At 40.9% G+C, this 23,110-nt stretch overlaps 1 protein-coding gene across 15 annotated transcripts in view; it reads left to right on the top strand.

Annotated features, from left to right (window-relative positions):
• myo5aa (myosin VAa) overlaps positions 1 to 23,104 on the top strand; it is a 56,626-nt gene extending 33,522 nt beyond the window's left edge. For 3 of the 15 annotated variants that reach the window (XM_032516435.1, XM_032516394.1, XM_032516402.1), the window contains exons 15-44: positions 468 to 470; positions 1,495 to 1,650; positions 2,115 to 2,212; positions 2,401 to 2,487; positions 3,446 to 3,554; positions 3,821 to 4,032; positions 4,240 to 4,396; positions 4,880 to 5,119; positions 5,223 to 5,471; positions 6,405 to 6,498; positions 7,829 to 7,974; positions 8,103 to 8,216; positions 8,562 to 8,696; positions 9,149 to 9,205; positions 9,462 to 9,689; positions 10,331 to 10,339; positions 12,527 to 12,627; positions 12,832 to 12,888; positions 14,188 to 14,268; positions 16,167 to 16,365; positions 17,414 to 17,479; positions 17,932 to 18,025; positions 18,135 to 18,281; positions 18,716 to 18,870; positions 19,275 to 19,364; positions 19,923 to 20,073; positions 20,183 to 20,465; positions 20,601 to 20,775; positions 20,936 to 21,016; positions 21,440 to 23,104. In XM_032516435.1, coding sequence (XP_032372326.1) covers positions 468 to 470; positions 1,495 to 1,650; positions 2,115 to 2,212; positions 2,401 to 2,487; positions 3,446 to 3,554; positions 3,821 to 4,032; positions 4,240 to 4,396; positions 4,880 to 5,119; positions 5,223 to 5,471; positions 6,405 to 6,498; positions 7,829 to 7,974; positions 8,103 to 8,216; positions 8,562 to 8,696; positions 9,149 to 9,205; positions 9,462 to 9,689; positions 10,331 to 10,339; positions 12,527 to 12,627; positions 12,832 to 12,888; positions 14,188 to 14,268; positions 16,167 to 16,365; positions 17,414 to 17,479; positions 17,932 to 18,025; positions 18,135 to 18,281; positions 18,716 to 18,870; positions 19,275 to 19,364; positions 19,923 to 20,073; positions 20,183 to 20,465; positions 20,601 to 20,775; positions 20,936 to 21,016; positions 21,440 to 21,592 — 3,927 coding nt within the window. In that variant the 3' untranslated portion in view covers positions 21,593 to 23,104. The remainder of the gene's footprint in view (positions 1 to 467; positions 471 to 1,494; positions 1,651 to 2,114; positions 2,213 to 2,400; positions 2,488 to 3,445; positions 3,555 to 3,820; positions 4,033 to 4,239; positions 4,397 to 4,879; positions 5,120 to 5,222; positions 5,472 to 6,404; positions 6,499 to 7,828; positions 7,975 to 8,102; positions 8,217 to 8,561; positions 8,697 to 9,148; positions 9,206 to 9,461; positions 9,690 to 10,330; positions 10,340 to 12,526; positions 12,628 to 12,831; positions 12,889 to 14,187; positions 14,269 to 16,166; positions 16,366 to 17,413; positions 17,480 to 17,931; positions 18,026 to 18,134; positions 18,282 to 18,715; positions 18,871 to 19,274; positions 19,365 to 19,922; positions 20,074 to 20,182; positions 20,466 to 20,600; positions 20,776 to 20,935; positions 21,017 to 21,439) is intronic. The other 12 variants (XM_032516427.1, XM_032516439.1, XM_032516418.1 and 9 more) reach the window with 8 other exon arrangements.
• The last annotated feature ends 6 nt before the right edge of the window (positions 23,105 to 23,110 follow it).

Genomic DNA, 23,110 nt, shown 5'->3' with positions numbered 1-23,110 from the left:
CCGGCATCTGCTTCCAGGTCAAATCAATACAGTGCATTCGAGAAATGCCTGATGCAGAGCTTTTTTCATAATGCATTGCATTTCAGGAATGTGATCAGAATTACAACAGATACCATTCCCCCTTTTGGCGGTCTTCAAGCCACAGACATGTTTTATACTTCATGCAGCCTCAGAGCCCAGGGGAAATGCATCCCAAAGTGTTCTGGAAAGAAATCATCATTCCATCACGTTCCTTCCATCTAGTTCAGCCTCATCATTACTCTGCCTGGTTTTATTTACTTTTCAGTTTGAAATGTAGTGTAGATGTGTGTTATAGTTTTTGGTGGGGGTCAAAATGATTTTGAACTTTAACTGTGGGTTTTCTTTCCCTTTAATGTCATTGTCTCTTTTTTTCCACTGTGTCTCCGTATGTTGTCCATGTATGTTTTGGTTCTGTCCTCATCATGACAACCCTTCCCTGCCAACAGAAGGTAAACAGAGGCGTTCTTACAACGCTGGTCCGCTTGTAGCTCTCTCTTCATTCATTTTACTTTATTTTCTCTTTCCCTGTCTCTCTCTTTCTCTCTGTCTCTGGCACAGAGTTGTTATCACTCTAAAGGAACTGAGGAGATTGAAGTTGTGTGTGCCTTTAGTTTGCTGCATGGGGAGCACTAAATGCACTCTGGGAAGAGAAAGGGGGATAGAACATTAAAACATGATAAAGGATAAAGGATGTTTTCAGAATGATGCTGAGAGCGAGCGGCACATAAAGCCTTTGTGGCCTTGGCTGTCCTGCTTAATGATGCTGGCGAGAGAAGCAGCATGGCAACGCTCTGAGCACATCAGGAGGATCTGAAGCTGCACCTAACAAACATCCTCCTCATATAACCTCAGTGTTATATGTAACATGAATGATGTCTGTGTGCATCATACATGATACCATTTATCACATAACACCATGGCAAGATAATGCCATGCATCATATATGGCCGCTGCCTACTGTCATATATGATAAAACCTAACATTTTATTGTTTTCATTGGCTTTAAGAAACATTGTAATAACTATCTGACTATAAACTAATTTAACAAACTAATAATAAACAAGCTAATAAACAAATCAAGCAACATTTCCTTACTCATCTATTCAAACGATCCAGTGATCTCTGTGTGAAACTGTTGAGATGAATTAACTTTCATGTCAACTGTCCCTATATTAGATTACTAGATTAGATTAGTTGTTTACTTCATAGATTGTAAAAATTAAGTCATCAACATAATGGTTTTTAACACTCAGCTCAAATTATAAATGCTAAAAGGAAAGCTGTCATGCTTGGTAAGTTTGTATGCAATAGGTAAGAGAATCTATAGGCATGTCATATACTGTAAGGAAAGACTGTGGGTCTGAAGATGAATTTAACAGTACATCCAGAGCAAAACGCATTGTGGTTAACTTATTTTTCAGTAAATCAATATTGCCTGCATGTTTGTGACTGTAAATGGGCTGTTGTTCCCAGTTTGACCTGCTGGTGGAGCTGTTCCAGGACGAGGAGAAAGCCACCAGTCCTACTGGTCAGGTCCCTGGCACCGGAGGCCGGACCCGCCTCAGCATCAAACCTGACAAGGGCCGGGACAAGAGCAGCAAGGAGCACAAGAAGACTGTCGGCTGCCAGGTTAATATCTCTTTCCAGTGTTTATTTCTGATGTTACCTGCATACTCAATGTCGGTGTTTACACAGGTGCTCATTCAAATCTAATTTCACAAAATGAGATCAGATCCAGTGCATTTTGGTAGATATTGTGCGTGTCGTTGACCATGCCTTTTTTTTGTCAAAATTCATTGTCAATGGTTTTTATTACTGCCAGTTGTGAATTGCAGCTACATAAAAAACAGGAAAGAAAGACAACTTAAGTTTTTTAGTAGGTTATGAGGGATCCTTTTTTTATTCTATCTATAGATTGAAGTGCATTATCTCTGTTTAAACATTTTTTTTCTTCATATGGATTATAATGCTACAAACAACAGCAGAATGTGATCATAAAGATCCATTTTACAGATGCACTTAGCCTAGTTTGAAACTACAAAAGAAGTAATGGTGGTGGTGATGATGATTATGTTTATGGTCTTTTCTTGTAGTTTCGTAACTCTCTGCAAATGCTGATGGATACTTTGAATGCAACCACTCCCCACTATGTCCGCTGCATCAAACCCAATGACTTCAAGTTGGCCTTCTCGTGAGTCTTCCTCTTCTCTGTTTATGAAAAACTCTTAGGCATGTTTTCAAGTAAATTGTTGTATGATATGATTTTTTTTGTTGTTTTTTTTGTTTTCTGTTCTCCAGATGTGTTCATATTCTCTACGCCTCTTAGATCAGGTGTAAGTCATTGTAGTCATATTGATTGTGGTTATTTGTTGTTTGCAGGTTTGATCCTAAACGTGCAGTGCAACAGCTCAGAGCCTGTGGTGTTCTGGAAACCATTCGCATCTCCGCTGCCGGTTTCCCATCCAGGTACTGATGCATCCCAGCAACACTGCTACTGTTTGCCACAGACTCTCCTTTGTTTGATATTGTTATATCCTTAAAGATTTTCTAAAGTTTTTTGAGCAGAAGACAGATGTAAATTGATTGAATATTGAACGGATAGCTCAGTTGGTAAAGCTGAACGCCCATAGAGGTTTACTCCTCAACACAGCGGGGCCAGGTTTGACCTTGACCTGCGGCCCTTTGCTGCATGTCATTCCTCCCTCTCTCTACCCTTTCATGGCTTCAGCTGTCCTGTCAAATAAAGCACTTAAAATGTCCAACAAATAACCTTAAAAAACAAAAATAGAATCTGCTGTACATACATTGTGTCTGAATACATCCTTAAAGTTATGCAGCCTGCCAGCTCAGTACCATATTGATCTGATCAGTGTCTCTATCTATCATAACTCAAATCGCACAGGTGATTAGCTTTCTCCCTGTCGATTTTTGTCTGGCTTCCTGGCATTACTTACTAGTGTCCTTATTGCATTTTAGATGTACACTACCGGTCAAAAGTTTGGGGTCACTTACAAATTGCCATACCACTCCATTATAGACAGAATACCAGCTGAGTGGATGGTTGATCTTTAATTCAATGTGTACATTGCCCATTATCAGCAACCATTCATCCAATGTTCCAAAGGCACATTCTGTTTACTAATCTGATATTTTAAAAAACTAACTGGAAAAACATTGGAGAACCCTTTTGCAAATATGTAAGTGTAAGTATTATGTAAGTAAATGTAAGCACATAGTGTAATCTGAATACTGCTACCCTGTTAAAAAAAAAAACAATGCAACTGATCTCAGCTGGTATTCGGTCTACAATGGAGTGCAATGGAAGTTTCTAAGTGACCCCAAACTTTTGACCGGCAGTGTATACTAATCCTGAAAACCTAACAATTTGAGCAGAACCTAAAAGAATAAAATGTGTGTGTCTCAGATGGACGTATCAGGAGTTCTTCAGCCGTTACAGAGTGCTAATGAAGCAGAAGGATGTGTTATCTGACAAGAAGTTGACCTGCAGAAACGTTTTGGAGAAACTGGTGGAGGTCAGACTATCTGAGTTTTTACTTTTATTTTTTTTCATAAAAAGGAAAAATTAGGGCTATAGAATAATTTCCATTGCTTATGGCATATCAATCTTAAATTCTCTTTTATTATGTCATCTGTTCATTTTTGCATTACAGAGTCCTTTGTTTTGCCTCTTTTTGTGCAAAACCTAAAAAACTAGCAAATGTTCCACACATAGTACATGTCTCTTTTTGAGCATTTAATCATGTCTTAACTCCTGATCTCTGCTTCTGTCTTCCTTCAGGACCAGGATAAATACCAGTTTGGTAAGACCAAGATCTTTTTCAGGGCCGGCCAGGTTGCCTACCTGGAGAAGTTGAGGGCGGACAAGTTGCGTGTTGCCTGCATTCGCATCCAAAAAACCATCCGTTGCTGGCTGGCGCGCAAGAAGTATCTGCGCAAGCGCAGCGCTGCCATCACCATCCAGAGGTTCACCAGAGGATACCAGGCTCGCTGGTGAGTCAGTTGAACATGATACGCACCTCCCTTCAGCAATTAAAACAGATAATTTACACAAAGAGATCTTATGAGATAATACTGGCTAAAATGGTTTATTTTGAGTATTTAGTGCAGTTAAGACATGCTGGAATACCAACGGTCTAAAGTTATATTAAAATTTTAAATGCGAGTTAGTTCAGACGTTTAAATCTCGGTTCTCCTCAGCCTGGCCAAGTTCATGCGTCGGACGCAGGCGGCCACCATCATCCAGAAGTACCAGAGGATGTACGTGGAGAGGAAACGCTACAGGCAGAAGCAGGCTGCTGCTCTGGTCATGCAGACCATCCTCAGAGCCTATATGGCCCGGCAGAAGTACCAGGGGGTAAGACACACATTGCACAAAATTCTTCAGAATATACTCATCCTAACGAGTCTGTCTCTTATTAAGAATCAATTTAGTGTGCTGTCGGTGTCACAAATGCACCTCGCTGGAGCACAGGCAATGTTGCCAGCTCATACGTTGTGCGGTTTCGGCTCAACGTGGAATTTTAAATATATAAGACTCACCTGGTCTAACATAGAGGGGAGTCAATTCTTGAATTGGCAATGAAGTCTTAAAATATATGGAAAGGGTCTTAAAAAAGGTATTAAAATGTGTTAAATTTAACTTCAGGATTCCTGCATACCTGCAAGAAGAGATCAATAAAACATCTCTGATACTTGATGATGAAGTTACTGCCCTATTCTGTCTTACTTATACAAACAACCCGTAACAAGAAAAACAAGGAATAAAATTGTGACCGTGTATAATATTCACATGTGCTCTTATTTCTCTCTGCTTCCCCTTTTCCGTTTCTGTCTGTAGTTGGTGCGGGAGCACAATGCAGTGATCATTCAGAAGCGCGTTCGCGGCTGGTTGGCTCGGTGCTGGTACAAGCGCTGCCTTGTCTCCCTCGTGTACCTGCAGTGCTGCTTCCGCAGGATGAAGGCCAGACGCGAGTTGAAGAAATTGAAGATCGAGGCTCGCTCAGTGGAGCACTTCAAGAAGCTCAACAAAGGCATGGAGAACAAGATCATGCAGCTGCAGAGGAGAATCGACGAGCAGGTGAGTTGCCCTATTTTCCCCTTTTTTGTGTCCTCATGTATTGATTCATTTTTGTCAATGGGTGTGTAATTTCCCTGTTTTATGATCCGTCGCATGCCTCCAGAGCAAGGACAACCGGTCAATCAACGAGAAGCTAGTCAGTCTGGAGACTTCCTCCACAGCAGAGAGGGAGCGGATGCGTGGCGAGCTGAGCCGGCTGCGCGGGGTGGAGGAGGACGCCAAGAACAAAGGCAACCAGGTGACCTCGCTGCTGGAGCAGCTGGAGAAGCTAAGGAAGGAGCTGAGTTCCACACAGAAGGAGAAGAAAACCATCGAGGACTGGGCACAAACCTACAGGGACGAAATGGAGAAAGTAAGACCGGATCCACATCCGTATCTGTCCGTTTTCCTGTAGTTGCCCTGATCCACCGTCTCCCCATGCACAGTGTGTATACAGTAGACTTACGTGTCTTCTGTAGAACAGTTGATGTGTTTGCCTATTCTTGGTGGATGTTGATGGCATATTTGAACCTTTTTTAGAGAATAATGTGGAGGTTTTGAATTTCAAGGAAAATTCACTTTTTGTTTATTTACTCTAGTTAAAACCTCCTCTGTCTTCTCTCCTTAGTTTTCAAGTTTTAGTAAGACTGTGGCTGTCAGAGGTCCTACTATTAGTTTAAAACTAAGTTTAATAGATATTGCTCCCAATGAGAACAATCGCCTATAGTTTCCTGGAAATATATATAGTTCACAAAATACTTTTGGCAGCAGAGGAAAAAAGTTTTTCTCCAATTTAGGAGCCAAAGCAAACCAGATGGAAATGGGAACATGGTGGGCTGAGAAGGCAGTGTTGCTCTGGGGCAGGTGAGCACAGGTGATAGAGTAGTGTGCTAGTGAGGTAGCCACTGAACTGTGTGTGCTCTGTGTTTTTTTATTTATTATTTAAGTGTTTTTGTGTAGTATTTTGTCCTAGTTTGCCTTCAAATAACCCAGGAGGTTTTTCTAAACAAGAAGCACTTCTTTTGAGAGTTGGGAGTTACAGTAATGTGTTAGGTGACGGATGTGCAAAATATACGGATCAGTCACATTTAGTTGTGACATGGACTTCACTTCACAATCAAGATGCAGACAGTCACTGCTTTTTACACAATGTGATTTCAGGTTTTGGTGTTGGTGTGTGTGTGTGTGTGTGTGTGTGTGGTTTGTGGGTGTGTGTGTGTGTGTGTGGGTGTGTGTGTGTGTGTGTGTGTGTGTGTGTGTGTGTGTGTGTGTGTGTGTGTGTGTGTGTGTGTGTGTGTGTGTGTAGATGGTCTCGGAGCTGAAGGATCAGAATTGCTCCCTGAAGAAAGAGAAGGACGACTTGAACAGGTTGATTCAGGAACAGAGTCAGCAGATGACAGGTATGCAAACATCACCACTCTAAACCATACAGCATGTTTCCTTTTTTTTTTTGCCTTTGCGCTGGCGACAGCCGTGGCCGGAGGCAAAATGGTTTCAGGGGGTCCGTCCGTTTATCCAATTGTCCCATTCTCAAGATTGCGAAATCTCAGGAACACCCAGAGGGAAATTCTTCAAATTTGGCAAAAACTCAACTGAACTGATTAGATTTGGGTGGTCAAAGGTTATTGTGACCTCACAAAAATGTTTTTAGCCATAACTTCTAACCAAAATGTCAAAGGTCAACTTCACTGTGACATTATTTTGGTCTGCAAAAAATAAAAATGCTTTTCTGACCCTTATTAAACGCCATAACTTGACTTTTAACTCTGAACAAAAGGGGAGGTTGTGGTTATATTTCACGTTTGGTTGGATACTGAATTGGTGACACTAATCTTGGGTGTTCACTGGTCGGATCTTTACAATCAGTATAGAACATCTGTGATGCTGTGTTGAAGATGTGTGTAAAGCATCCATGTTTCACCCAAAAATAAACTTGGAAATAGTTCACCACAAATCAGAAATACATATTTTTCATCTTACCTTTAGTGCTATTTATCAATCTAGATTGTTTTGGTTTGAGTTGCTCAGTGTTAGATATCGGCGGTAGAGATGTCTGCCCTCTCATTTGGCTTGTTTTTGACGTTTGATTAATGCAAGCTCGTTCTTGGATTTGGGCCTTAAGCCACTCCGTAGTTTGGGAAATCAGGAAGCAATGAAGCAGTAATGTTGTGAATGGCTAACAGAAACAAACCTCCTTGAGGAGAACTGGATGCAGAAAACTGTCTTTGGAATGGCAAGTTCAAAAGTTGTGGCAGGTCTGACTTTTGAATTGGCAAGTTTTTTCGACAAGAAGGAAGTTATTTGCATGTACTGGCAATGTGAATTGCATTACCACCGGAGTAGGTTGAGCGGAGAACCCTCCTCCCCCTGGCCAAAGGCAGGCCATGCTGGATAATATGTCATGTAGTCATATGTGACCATCTGCTGTTGCTTAATGGGCTTCACTTTGCCATGTTATGCTTTCAGCATATTTTGTAAACATACTGTACCTTTGAGGTTATTCTGGAGCATATTCTAGACAGGATTTGTCATCCTTTTGCATTAAGCAAGCATATTTGTCCGTTCCCATGTTGATAAGAGCATTAAAACATTAAAAATAAAAGCTCTTTTTTTCATTAATTATGAGTCAACTATGGACAATTACAATTAAATATTTTAATCGATTGACAGCCTTAATGTATATATTTTAGTTTTTTTTAACTGTGTCTTCTTTACGTTTTGTCCCGTCAGAGAAAATGGCCCGTGCTATTGTAGAGAAGACTCAGCAGCTGGAGACGGATCTGAACGAGGAGCGATCTCGCTACCAGAATCTCCTGACCGAACACCTCCGCCTCGAGGAGAAATACGACGACCTAAAGGAGACGATGGTTTCCTCGGTAAGAAACACCCAGTCAAAACTTATGAGAGTTTTACCTTATTTATTTATTTTAGTGATGCTCTACTTCAAACTGGAGTCCGTCGTTTAAAAAAAACTTAAAAGGCTTGTTTCCTCTCTCATCTGTAGAACGTGTCCAAGCCTGGCCACAGGAGAACAGATTCTACACACAGCAGCAACGAATCAGAGTACACCTACAACTCGGAGTACGCCGAATTGGAAGAAGGTTCCCGTGCTGCCGAAGTAAGAATGTTTGCATTAAGGACGGTCACATTAAATAAGAGGAGAAATCAAGAGGCATGGTGTTGTGGCAAATTTGTAATCCTACTGTGACAATGAGACAAAAGTCTCTTACAGTATTGTCAAACTTTAAGTGTTTAGATTATGGTACACAAGTCAAAGATTAGTTTGTAATATGCACACAAATTGGCAGTTTTTTTCTCTTTATACCTTAAATTGGTCTCTCACACATGGTTTCCACTGTCACAAAATAGTTGCTGACGTTAAATTGGGCTTGTATATAACAATTGCCATTTGAGTAGTTTTCATGGGGCATATGCTCCGTCCAAATATTTCTTTGTTCTGCAGGATGTGACACGAGGAATGGACACCTCGCTGACCCTGAAGCTGCAGAAACGTCTCACAGAACTGGAGCAAGAAAAGCAGTCGCTGCGCAACGAACTGGAAAACCGAGAGGACCAATTCCAGCGGGCTAGAGCCAGGGTACCGACACCCACACTGGGCTCTGAAATATATCACTTTATTAACAATGGATACAACATTTAAAGTTATAAGCCTCATTCTAGTGTGTAAACCCATGGTAAAGGATTGTAGACATACAGTAATACTTGTATAGTACCTAATGAAAAGTTTTCTAACACAGTAATATACATACATAAAATGTAACAGCCCAGTATAAATAAAAACGATTACCTACATACACTTTTCATGAATTATAATAAGAGGCTTTTTTGTATGTGCATCATATAAGTGTGTCATTAGTTGATACATAGGTTATTACACAGAAAAAAGAGCTCAACAACAAACATATTTATTTTTATCAGGCCATGTTCCTATTCGGCCCTGTGTCAAACTAAACTGCGTCATGTGTCATGTACAGACTTTGTCACTGTCCCAAACCCTTCTTCATCAACACGTTTTGCTCCATGTTTCAGGATGACGTTGAGTTTAAAAAGGCTCGCGGGGCAGAGTTGGAGTACGAGTCTCTTAAGGTAATCTGTCAGAAGAGTATGAAGTAAAATGTAACACTTCACTATATATTCAAGTTTGTTCATTAGGATATACCCATTGTTGAGGGGGTCCCACACTAGCACATTTTCACTCACTGTTTCAGAGAATGACTTGATCCAAAGCAAGACAACCTCTTTTACAACAGTAATTACTGCGCTAGCTTCAAAAAGCCTCATTTGCCACTTGTAATTATAACGATGACCCCCCCCCCAGACACTGAATCTTTTCACTTCTCAGCGTCAGGAGCTGGAGTCGGAGAACAAGAAACTGAAACATGACCTGGTGGAGATTAGGCGAAGCCTGCTGGGTAATGCAGCTACAGGCGCCGGGGCCCCGGGCTCACCAGCTTACAAGGTGGTCTTGGAGCAGCTCAACGCCTCCTGTGAGGAGCTGGAGGTCCGGAAGGAGGAGGTGCTGATCCTGCGCTCCCAGCTGGTCAGCCAGAAGGAAGCCATGCACCACAAGGTAGAGGAAGATTTTACTCACTCTGTTTTCTCAGTGTTCAAAGAGGGGAAGTACATCCATCACCACTGCCCAACTGGAAAAGATCCAAGGATCCTGGAAATCCTAGTATTTAGCCAGTAGTCATCCACATGTAATTAAACATTTAGGCTCCACACGGCGCTGTTGTTCCCTCACAAAATGAAGCAAGATTTTGGTGGATGGTACCCTGCTTGCTTGCATCCACTTTACACCTGTGTTATGTTTTCGCCCATGTCTGCGTCTCTGTTTGTTTTGTTTGATTTCTCAGCACAATATCCCCTGACAAGACAAAGGGATCAGTTCAAATCTATCATGGCCTAAAGATCACTTTACCAGTGATCTTTATCTGTGATTATTTGTTTTTAATATGTCATAAATTTGTATGACATATTATTATATGAAATAAGTTTTCATAAATAGCTTACAGCTGTTTAAAAAATCTGTTTCATTTGCATCTTAATGGCAAAACGTGACTTGAACATTACTTGATCTAGTTGCTTTGTGGTCAAAATTATTATTAAATCACATTTTGTGACACTGTATGTAGCTTTCTTTCACTGCACCGTCAGTGTGTCTAACTCTCCTGTCTCCACCTTCTCTCCTCCATCCATGCTTTCCCACAGGATGAGAAGGTACAGTTAAAAAACAGCATCATGGATGAGTATTTGACACTTTTTGTCCCGGTGTTTGCATGTAAAACCTTCTAATGTAAGAAGTCTGATCCAACTATCAATTTTATGTCATCATAGCAGCAGTCCACTCTGTTTGCTCTGCAGAGGTGTGAAAAGAAGTGCAGCTCGTACGGCCACTGCTAGAAAAATAAATTTAAAGTATACCCTTTAGATACTTAAAGGTCCCATGACATGAAAATTTCACTTTATGAGTTTTTTTAACATTGAGAGAGTGACATCATGGCTTTCAAACAAGCAAAGTGTCAGTTGGTCAAGGCCACACCCCCAGCCTCCACCTTGCCCTCCTTAAAAGCTACAGACTCAGAAATAACACATCCTAAGGAAAAGTCATTGTGGGACTGGCTCTAGTGGCTGTAATTCTGCACCAAGGCTGATTTTTGGAAAGAGACTTCAGATATGGTATTAGGGGACCACTAAGGTCTATATAGAAGCATCCAAAAAGCACCATGTCATGGGCCCTTTAAACAATTCTATTATTAGTTATTGTTCAATGGTGGACGTATATGTTTTTCACTAACAGCTGTCCAAATATAGCTGCTAGTAGGTTCCAACACAATTATAGAGTTCCATAGAGAGTTTAGTGAAAGAAAAGGTTTCATAACATCAGCTAGTTAGTGTCAGTATTAAACTTGGCGTTCTTAAATTCTGTAAAAGTGGCATATTTCAATTTCTAACAGGCTTTACTTTTACTTGCTCCTCTCTGTCACCACCAATATTAGTTTTTCCACTTCCACATACTGAATGAAACAAGTTTCTCTGGGAAATGTGGGAAATCAATAACTCAATTAGAGGACTAAAGTAAACATAGCAGGTTGAGGGAAGTGGTTACAACAAAGACTCTTTGAATGTTTTGAAAATTAAATTATTGATATGTAACGGTGTGAGAGCATCCGAGGGTGGAATTACCCTCTGAAGTATGACAACAACTTGCACTGGAACCACAATAGGGGACCATATTATGGTCCAATGTGGAAGACAAACTTATTAAGCCCCAAAGCACAGCTGACTTAAAATCACAGAGAAAACATAAGATCAGCATTCTTACATTAGGAGGCTTTTCACACTCACTCTGTCCTCTGCAGGCAGAGGTATGATTATCTCATCTGTCTCGTCCGTTTTCTGGCTGAATGCATTTATGTGTAATTCACTGAAAGTCACACTGAGAGTTTGGCTCAGTGGCCATTTTCATATGTCCTTGTTAACACCTGAAATATATTCACAACCCAAGGATGGATGTTACTACAAGCATAAAACTGCAAGTTGAATATGAAATTGCAGCCTGTAGATTTCTGTTTACACAACAAATTGACGGCACTTAATTCCTGAAATGCATATTCAGAACACAACATTTAAATATGGAACATAATATTCAAGTTAGTTTGAATATTTGATTAATATTGCAACTCTTAAACAATGCTTGAACAAGTAGTGACATAGACAAGGGGGCTTACTTCAGTTTTTGGCAGTGGTGGCTTGTGTCTGCTAAAAATAAATATAGGTGGCGTTTAATTATTCATGTTGCTGTTGACTCATTAAAGAAATAAACAGTTTGTCTGATGCATTAAACTGCAGCTACACATATGTACAGATACTGTATATAAAGGTTCCTAGTGTCCCTCTTCATTCAGAATTGAGCCTTGTCTTCATATCAAACTGTCACACAGCAGTCACAACCCTGCTCAAACATTTTGTTCACCTTAATCCCCTGCTGCTTATTGTCTGATGCTCAGCACCCCTTGACTATCGATAGCTAGAAAAAGATGACAACACTGTAATTTAACGTTCCGTGTAGATATAGGGCTGTTGCTGTTGCACTTGATGGCTTGTCACTGTTTCAGCTTGAGGCTCCAACTGAAGCTGATGATTGTCATATATGAGTAGTAAAAGGACAATCGTAGCCAGCAGCTAAAGTGATGCTGGCAGGGAGTCAACAACAAGCATGCTGACTGCCCACAGCAGTGTGGACTCACATTTTATGGAACAATTGACTCAATTGTCTTCATTCATACACCTAATCTGTATGAAAATAGTTCAGGACGCAGCTCTGCAAGCAGTTGTAGGAGCCAGGTCACTCTTTTGAATGTGGTGTTACTCTTTCTCATTTGTCCCTCTTTACCTTTTCCCAAGGAGACCATGACCGAGCCTTCCGCCTATGTTGAGGATGTGTCCAAACTGAAGGACGCTGGTGAACTCAAGCAAGCTTACATAGGCCTCAAAGACACCAACAGGTACTTTGTTACAGCCTCTGCTCCTCCCAATCTCCAGCTCTTCACATTCATCAGTGTTGAATTCACTCCAAACACCCAACACAATCATCTATCTTTTGTCCAAATGTTGTATCTGATAGAGCTCTTGCACCATTATTCATCTTACTGTGATACACAGTATGTGCAAGAAAATTGTGTTTGTGAACACTGCCTTGTCCTGTGCAGATCTCCTAGGTTCATACGTAAACCACTGGAAGTCAGTGATCTCCTGAGTAGGCTGAGGTAACCAATGACACCTGGCCTATGCATCATGGAACAGAGCATGCATGGCCACGCTCATGACACACTGGGTTGAAAATGTTACAGATGACTGATATTACTGAAGCTAAAACAGCTGATTCTACTGTAGGTTGTAGCGCTGATGAAAGCTTGGGTAGCTTTGCGTGTCATTTCTTAACAGCATGTCGAGTAATGTAGCTCTAGCTACAATTTAGTTCTTACCTGTGCTCTAACAAACTGTGTCTACTAGTATTTGAAGTCAAGGAGTGTGTCTTTGGCTTTGGAGTCAAGTTTTAGGACACATAAGCTGCATGGGAGTTCATAGTTCAGCATGAACAAGAGCAGAGTCTCTTAAACTGAAGGTAGTTTCTTTTCCTTAAAACAAAGATTCAGTGGTTTCAACAGCTCCGGTCTGTTTTTGGAGATGCTGCAGAACTTCATACTTACAGTGAAGTGTTTACAAAATGTGCGGCATGAAAGCATGTACATGTCTAAGCTAAAAGATACATCTGTCATCTTCCCTTGTAGTTTCAGCTTTATTAACACAGATTTACAACACAACTTCCCCACACACTGACCTTGTGTAAGGTTGGATGTTGATGTAGGAGGCCTCTTGTCTCAGCTTCATTGAATGAGCTTGGCATAAATCCTGCATGAGAGCCCCTTGTTTTCTTTGTTTGTTGTTTGTGCACATTGTTACTTATCAGAGTTGCCCAAAAAGTTGCACTCTGCATCACTGCCTTTATCCCTCTATTACCCCATGTTGCTCCCTTTTGTTGCTTGTAACCTTTTTTGTTCAAACACTGACATGAGTAGAGAATATTTATTTATATTTAATATTTACACTGCAGGCTACACATGATAGACAACTGAGGGCTCCTCCACTGTAGCAATCAGCAGTGCAATGACAAAGAAAACCTGAAGCCAAGGAAGATCAGAATTATTGAAATTGTTTTTGAAACTAAATAAAATTGCACATAGTTTTACATCACAGTCCGTATCCCAATGGCATAGAAAGTTGCCACTTTTAGTAAAAAGTCACATGGTTAAACCAAATACATTAAGTGCCACCAAAAGGAAGATAGATCCAGGTTTTCCTCCAAAGTCCCATTCAGTACACCTTAAACTCCAGATAATATAGCTTCAATTTGGAGAGTGTTTCTACATGCACTCATGCAGACACCTCAGATAAAGAGAAGAAGGCATATTGTTGTTGTCTTGCACACCTCTCCCCCAACCATCCCGCATTTTTTTGTTTGTTGTTGTGTTGTTTATGTTCCTTTTGTGTTGTGTGTCGGTCAGATCTGCCGCTCCAGACTTCCATAAGCTGAATGAGGACGGAGAGCTGTGGCTGGTTAATCAGGGCTTAAAGGAAACCATCAGGTGTAACTGTGTTTTAAACACAAGAGTCTTTATTGAGCATGATACATTTGCCTTTTCACAGGAAAGGATGTGTGCTGCTGTTTTTCCTTTGTTCACCTCTTTTCTCTCTCTCATGCTTTATCAGCCTTTTCAGAGTTTTCTCTCACATCTATCTTTCAGTTTATTTTTTCCAGTTAGCCAGTTTTAAGACTGCTTGTGATTTGGTTGTTGTTACTTATGGGGTCCTCTAGACCCGAGATTTTCAACAGGGGATCTGGGACCCCTAGGGGGTCCTCAGAGTTACTACAGGTGGGCCTCCAAATTATTGTTTATATTTTTAAACTTGTCTTAACATGAATCCAACATATTATTAGCAAATACAAATCCCCAATGATAACATGGCTTACTGGCCTATGGGTAAGGTAGGGTCACTAAGATAGCCATACACAGATACAGTTAACAAGGATTCACTGTGCCACTTGTATGGTTAACATTAAAAGATGATTTATAAAATCATGCCGACAATTATTACTTTAATTACTTAGTGTACTCTGCACTAAAGTTATATGTAATGGCTTTAGGCCTCCTTACACTTTATTGTAAGCCCAGTTTAAACCTTGTGTTGTCTTTCCCTCAACATGAAAAAAATACTTTTATTTTCCCTATCTCACTGTTTTGTTGCTTTCAAAAGAAAACTATCACTTTTTTTAGTCAGTTTTTCCAAAGTTTTGTAGTTTTCATCACTTTTTTCAATATTTTTAAAACTTTTTCCCCAACGTTTTGTCGCCTTGTTTGACATTTTTGACCGCTCTTATTTCTGATATTTAAAAAATCTTTGAGGGTTAATATGCAACAAATATTTTACAATATTAGTAGTAGGGGGTCTCTGCTCTGTCTCTCTTTCAGTTAAGCGGTCCTTGGCTTAACAAACGTTGAAAAACCCTGCTCTAGACTACACTTTTTTCAAGATTCAGCAGCTGGTTTTACTGCCTAAAAAACATTTTAAATTAGGAATAACATTATTTTTGTTAAAAGCCACATAGGTGCTACTCTAATCCTACTTTATGTTTTATGCGTATGGCCTGAGGACTCATTAGATTTGCCCTACGAGGATAGCCGGCAGTAAATAAGCTTAGTGTTGTGTTATAGAGGTAATACATAGTCTACTTGGGTGCTATCAATATTTTGCCACAACAGAAGATTTGTTATTGTCACACTATTCCCCTACAGTTCTTTACAGGGCTGTGTGCACTATAAAAATTATTTTTAAAAGTCCCCATAGATGTTGCATAATACATAGTAATTTATACACATTTAATTTATAACATAGTCCAGAAGGATTTCTCTTCATCCTGCCACTAATCTGTTTTACTCACTTATAATGATGTTACTGCTTCATGTAACTCAATATTCACCGCAGAGCTTCCTTTAAACAGTATTTGCAATGTAATGCTTTTTTGCTATAATGTATATAAATGGAGAGAAGAACCTGTATTTTTTCGGATTTGGAAAACCATTTAAATTTTCTTGCTGCTATGGTTGTATTAATAGATTGCTAACTAATTGCCAAATGATTTATATGACAGAGTGTGAAGAGACCAAACTAGCGTCTATACAGCATGCTGCTATTTTGCGTCACCACACTGTGGTGAAAACCTCATTCTCTCACAATTTCTTTTGTTCTGTTACTCAAATTATAATGCTGATTTATTTTCCTCTCCTCCCATGTATTTCCTTTCTCTTGATATTCCCCATTTCCATCTTCTACCTGTCTTCCCTCCCTTCCTCTCACCTGCCACATACCTGTTCCTTTTGCATCATTTTCATCTCTTATCCACCCTCCTTCCTTGTTTCATCTTTGGCACACCTCCTCCCTTCTTCTTCCCCCTGTGGTGTGTCTCTCCCCCGCCTCCCCCCAGGTTACTGGAGCACCAGCTGCAGACTCAGCGGAGAGGTTACGATAGCGAGGTGGAGTCGTTGCGCGGCGAGCTGCAGAATGTCAAGGAGGAGAACAACCGTCAGCAGCAGCTCTTGGCCCAAAACCTCCAGCTGCCCCCAGAGGCCCGAATCGAAGCCAGTTTGCAACACGAGATCACCCGGCTCACCAACGAGAACTTGGTACGCTGCAACACACAGATGCATACACGCTGAGGAAAGCTGTAACTTCAATCTCAAGTTTATGTAAAGTGCAAATCACTCAAGTGTCTCAACCCCATACATACAGGTAACAATCTTAATATAATAAGATTGAGTTTAAGAATGAAAAGTGTTAATAGAACAACAATAACAAAAAATAAAAGTAATATCTGTTACATACATTTGTTTAGTGTATTAGTGTATGAGTAATCCTACCATAGGGAAAAACAGATTTTTAGCCAACATTTTTTTAGAATTTCTGTCTCAAATTGAATTATTTGTTTGTCAAATAAAGGTTTTTAATATAACATCAAGATTTCAAGTTACAATATACATGCTCCGGATTACAAGTGATTTGCTTTAGAAAAATAAAAACAGAAATAATAATCAAAACCTCTTTTTTCGCTACTTTTGAGCCTTGTTGTTGCACCGTACAAACTGCAAAGCGTCCTGCAGTGGAAAATAACAAAATGGCAGGAATGGCAACATTACATGTTTTGTTTGTTCTTATTTTTTATTCCTTCGCCACTATCAGATAGATTGCTTTGTTGGGTATGGCTGATTTAAAGGAGCAGTTTGACATTTTAGGAAATGCTGGCAGCAAGGACAGTGTGACCCGACACATTGATCATCGTTTCTTAACAGCATAAAGACTCTGGGCGCTATCTCTAATTTGTTCAGATGTGGCAGGATTAATGTTTATCATTGTCCTTCAAACAGGTGGCATATAAGAACAATATCTGTTAAATAAATATGATCAATTTCAGGTTTAACAGAAGTGCTGTGTTGTTCTGCTGGGCATCCAGAGCACAGCATTTATGAATGAGAAATAAATAATGGTAATAAATCACACTTTTTAAGGACAAGCCAAAGATCATTTAGCTAATTCACTATATCTACAGTTAATGAAGCGTTGATTATGTCACTTAAGCAGTTTGGGTTGCGGGTTCCATTCCCACTTGGGCAACGCATAAAAAACTGAAACAGTCTCACACACACACTCATTTGTGTGGATGGTGTCACCTGACAGGAACTCCTGGCTGAAGATCCCACAGCATCCCGAGAGGCTCGAGTCACCATTTTACGACGGATGGTTGTATGTAGAGAGAGAGAGAGAGAGAGTGCGTGCGTGCGTGCGTGCGTGCGTGCATGTGTGTTTGCATGTGTAAGAACTAACTGAGGTTTTGTGTTTTGGATGAAACAGCGCTCTAACTCTCCACCGCGGCGTCTTCTAACTCACAGCGGTGCTGCTCTGCACATTTTTCTTGTTTCTAATATTCAGCGAGTCCTCTAACTTCTCTTCCTCAGAAAAAACAATCAACACACCAACTCTTATATTGATATAACCCCCCACCCCAACCCCCCTTGTATTTGTTTGTTTCCAAGACTTTTGCCAAAGCGAAGCCAACAACTGATTTACAAAAGTTTTTTTTTAGCACTAGTGAAAAGCATTCTAAGAACTCAGAGGCTTGCCATTTGTCCTCACTATTCTCTCTCTTTTCTTTTTTTCTGATTCTCTATACAACTTAAACCCTCGGCCTGTTTTAGGATCTAATGGAGCAGCTGGAGAAGCAGGACCGAACTATCCGCAAGCTCAAGAAGCAGCTGAAGGTTTACTCCAAGAGGATTGGAGAAATGGGAGGTACGGGACAAATCAGCAATCAGTAAAGGGTTAAGACTCTGTACATATGTGTGATGGAGTGCTACAGTACAGGACATTGCCTGACTGTCATGTTTTGTGTATCTCTCAGCCCAAACCGAGGGACAGACGTCTCCAGGACAGATGGTGGACGAGCCGATTCACCCTGTCAACATTCCACGCAGGGAGAAAGATTTCCAAGGAATGCTAGAGTACAAGAAGGAGGATGAGCTCAAACTGGTCAAGAACCTCATCCTCGGTAAGAGCTAATTATGAAGAGCAAGTAACAACAGGTGGAAAATTAGATCAAAAATAGTCATCAAAAATCTATTAACTTTAAAGAGATTATTTAAGGGGAAAAAAAAACACAAAAATGGCCAAAAGGAATTTCTTTTTTAATTTTGTACATATACTCATGATTTAATAAGACCTATATAAAATAATTAGGCAAACCACATTTAGGCTGTTCATCTACTTTATCACATCTGACCACCTCATACAATACTCTACATGTCAAAATATAACAAAGTCAGATTTATATGTACAGTATATTTTTTTAAATCACACATGGAAATCTACATAAAAAAATAATAATCAGTTTAGAATTGAATCGTTGGCCTTTGAGTGCGAATTGATTCCCACCCCTACTTTTGTATGACCGTGGAAACGTGATTCCTCCTCTTGTCTCTCCAGAGCTGAAGCCTCGAGGTGTAGCTGTGAATCTGATTCCAGGTCTGCCGGCCTACATCCTGTTCATGTGTCTAAGACATGCAGACTATGTCAACGATGACCAGAAGGTCCGCACCCTGCTCACCTCAACCATCAACAGTATTAAGAAGATCCTCAAGGTATGTATTGTGTGTGTGTGTGTGTGTGTGTGTGTGTGTGTGTGTGTGTGTGTGTGTGTGTGTGTGCGCGCGTGCATAGTGTTTCCCACACATAGACTAATTTGTGGCGGCCGTCAGACATTGCGTTTCGTTATTATAATCGTTATTATTATCGTTAATATTATAACGCTATTTAAAACACGCATTCGTTCATCTGCATTTCCTTTCCCTGCTCTCCTCTGTCTCTCTGTTACTCCACACACACACACACACACACACACACACACACACAAATGGCTTTCTGATCTGTGGGAAACACTGGTGTGTGTGTGTGTGTGTGTGTGTGTGCCTGTGCGTGTGTATGTGTGTGTGTTGGGAACTCAGTGAACCAAGTGAATCCAATTTGTTCTTCCTCTTTCTGTCAGAAACGAGGAGACGACTTTGAGACGGTCTCCTTCTGGCTGTCTAACACCTGCCGCTTCTTACACTGTCTGAAACAATACAGCGGTGATGAGGTGGGACTGACACAATGCACATCACCATAGAAACTGTCTCATTTAAATATATACACATTCATAAATAGGGTTTGTTAGACAATTTAGTTAACATGATTGTGTTTGTGTTTTTCTTGGTAAATAAAAGTCTACCAACCAGTGAACAGAAAATGTTAAGTAAAGTTTGAATTAACTGGAGATTGTTTTTTTGTATTATTTAAAAAACACCATTGTTTTGATTACTTATGGTGTTTCTAGTGATAGAAAGTAGAAAAGTGGGTGCCCAGATAGCTCCGTTGGTAGAGCGGGCGCCCATATATAGAGACTTACTCCTTGACGCAGTGGCCCTTTGCTGCATGTCGTTCCCTCTCTCTGTCCCCTTTCATTTCTGTATCTGTCCTGTCATTAAAGGCCTACAAATGCCCAAAAAATAATACAATACACAATATCATAAAAGTGTTTTTATAGAGTTGTTGGACATAAAGATAGACAGACTATTTCCTATCCTTCACACATACAAAGTCTTTAGTCTATTTATTTTTTTGTAACCCTATGTCTGCCTGTGTCCGTGTGTCTCAGGCCTTCATTAAGCACAACACACAGAGGCAGAATGAACACATTCTGTCCAACTTCGACCTGGCAGAGTACAGACAGGTGATCAGTGACCTGGCCATCCAGATCTACCAGCAGCTAATCAAGTGCATGGAGAACATCCTCCAGCCCATGATAGGTGGGTGTGGGTGTGGGAGTGCGTTCCTACAAGCGAATACTACTGTAGCATTGATGGTATTCTTTGAATACTTGTTGGCAAACTTACAGTGTGTGTGTATTCTGTGCAGTCTCTGGCATGCTGGAACACGAGACCATCCAGGGCGTGTCGGGGGTGAAGCCCACAGGTCTGCGTAAGAGGACATCTAGTATCGTTGACGAGGGCACCTACACCCTGGACTCCATCCTGCGCCAGCTCAGCGCCTTCCACTCCACCATGTGCCAGCACGGCACCGACCCCGAGCTCATCAAGCAGGTTGTGAAGCAGCAGTTCTACATCATCGGAGCCGTCACTCTCAACAACCTGTTGTTACGCAAGGACATGTGTTCCTGGAGCAAAGGCATGCAGATCAGGTAGGTTGTGTTTCTGCTCAGAAGGGGAGCTCCAGAGTGTGGCTGGTTTGCTTCATGTACAGGATTTGTCCTACATTTTGTTGTTTTTTGTTGTTGTGACCACTAAACTTATGATGGGTTTCTGTGTGTGTGCAGGTACAATGTGAGCCAGCTGGAGGAGTGGCTCAGAGACAAAGGTCTGATGACATGCGGAGCCAAGGAGACTCTAGAGCCTCTGATCCAGGCCGCTCAGCTGCTGCAAGTGAAGAAAAAGACTGACGAGGACGCCGAGGCCATCTGCTCCATGTGCCTGGCCCTCACCACTGCTCAGGTAAACTATCCTGTCATTCATTACATCACATTCAAAGAAACAAGCTTTTTAAATATTTTTTTCCTCAACTTCAGTCAGTCTAAAAGCTGAGGGAACCCAGCCACTGTAGGTAAAATGTGTTCAATGTTGGGATTACCTCTCTGTGTTTTGTCTCTTTCAGATCGTGAAGGTCCTGAACCTCTACACTCCAGTCAACGAGTTTGAGGAGAGAGTATCTGTTGCATTCATACGAACCATACAGGTAATTAACTCCAGATGTATCAATACAAGATACTGGACATACTGTTTTATTTACCATACAGTAGAAACAATAAGGAAATAAATGCTCCTGGAAAACACCACCGGAAAAAGTAACACCTTCCAAGCTGAAGCACAAAGGTTAGGTTTCTTTAAATGTGATGGTAAGTAACTTCAACCCTCTACCTTCAAAGCAGTCACTGGTTTCCAAACATTACATTACAGCTTTTCCCATCAGAGTGAATCTAAAAAATTCTGCACATTGTAACTTGAATGAAAGGAACAAAAAACGAGGTGCCTGCCTTCCTGGTGGGGGGTGAAATGCTGCAGCAATACAAAGCACTCAGATGTGGTACAGTACATAACAGTAAATTTGACTGCATAATAATTATTTCCATCTAATTTGCTCTCTTCTTTTTCCATTCAGACCCGCTTACGAGACCGTTGTGAGAGTCCCCAGTTGTTGATGGACACCAAGATGATTTACCCGGTCACTTTCCCATTCAACCCTTCCTCCCTCGCCCTGGAAACCATCCAGATCCCCAGCTCACTCAACCTGTCGTTCCTCACCCGTGTCTAAACCAAGGCCCCAGAAGACGGCTCTAAACCCTGCGGCCATTTTGATGTAGTGGCTACAGCTGGAATTGCAAGTCACGTGGCCCTCACTGGCTCAAAAGACTTTCCACGACACAATCGTCACAAGAGAAATAAAGAATATATACAGTATATATTGCAGGTTCAAACCTATTGCTTCTAGAATGACTACTCCACCAATGTTAAACAGAGAAAACAGCTAGGCACTAGTTAGGCAGACTTTTATGGTCCAAGAGGCTTTTTTGTAAAGCACATAGAGCTGGATATTCTTGCTAAATTACAAGTCATTTGGACTTAAAGGTCCCATGGCATGAACATTTCACTTTAGGAGGTTTTTTAACATTAATATGCGTTCCCCCAGCCTGCCTATGGCCCCCCAGTGAATAGAAATGGGTATCCTGCTCTGCCTTTGAGAAAATGAAAGCTCAGATGGGCTGATCTGGAATCTTGCTCCTTATGAGGTCATAAGGGGCAAGGTTACCTCCCCTTTCTCTGATTTGCCCGCCCAGAGAATGTGGCCTGCCCATGAGAGAGAGACATCATGGCTTTCAAACAAGCAAAGTGGCAGTTGGTCAAGGCCAAACCCCCAGCCTCAACCTTGTCCCCCCCCCCCCAGCAGCTTCAAATGATAAATCATTATCCCCCTTCAGCGTTTGAATCCTTAAAATTCAGAGTGTCACAAACACTTACAAATTAGGGTTTGTATTAACACAATTTGAAAAACTATAATAAATTAATTAACTGAAAATTCAAGATTTAAAACTCAGATTCTAATTCAGAACTATCCCTAGTTTGAACCTTTAAATTGACACATAATATTAAACACACAAACCCAACCACATGCTGAACTTTCAACCTGCATCTGTCCAATACATCCTCTGAACATACACATGCACGCCTACACTCACTCGCACCTTCTCTCTTACAAAAGGCACAGATTTAAACCTGGCTGAAAAACGGCATCATCGATCCACTGCTTGTAAAAACGCCTGCCTTTTAGAGAAGCCACAGGAGCAGATCAACGCCTCCAGTACTCGCTCTCCATCAACACCTGGCTCTGTACTACTGGTCTTGACCCTGTTTAGCCCAACTCCCTTCTCTGTGTTTTAACTAGCTGATAAGATAGTTATTGTTGTCATCATCTTGTTGTCCGGTGAGAATGTACATATCAATATACAGGAACGAGCCAAGAAGGAGGTGTGGAGTCCTCACAAAGAGGAATAACTTGATACGCTGTAGTGGAACTTGGTATGCGAGGTCTCTATTTAATAGGCAAAGTGAATTCTGAGTCCCAGTCAGATGCCAGCTGAGTGATATCGTGCTAAAATTAGCTCTCTCCAACCCCATGTTGAGGTAATCTGGACCAGGCTTCATTCTGTATGTTGACATTTTACTCTCTGAACACAGTCAAGCCAAGACAGAACTCATCGTCTGTACTATATTATTTATACATATATAAATATGAATAATATATATCTTGTATTTTATTTATTGCATTTACCTC

Source organism: Etheostoma spectabile, chromosome 1 (assembly GCF_008692095.1).
Source record: "Etheostoma spectabile isolate EspeVRDwgs_2016 chromosome 1, UIUC_Espe_1.0, whole genome shotgun sequence".
In the NCBI taxonomy this organism is placed as follows: Eukaryota; Metazoa; Chordata; class Actinopteri; order Perciformes; family Percidae; genus Etheostoma; species Etheostoma spectabile.
This window is presented reverse-complemented; position numbering and strand designations above follow the sequence as displayed.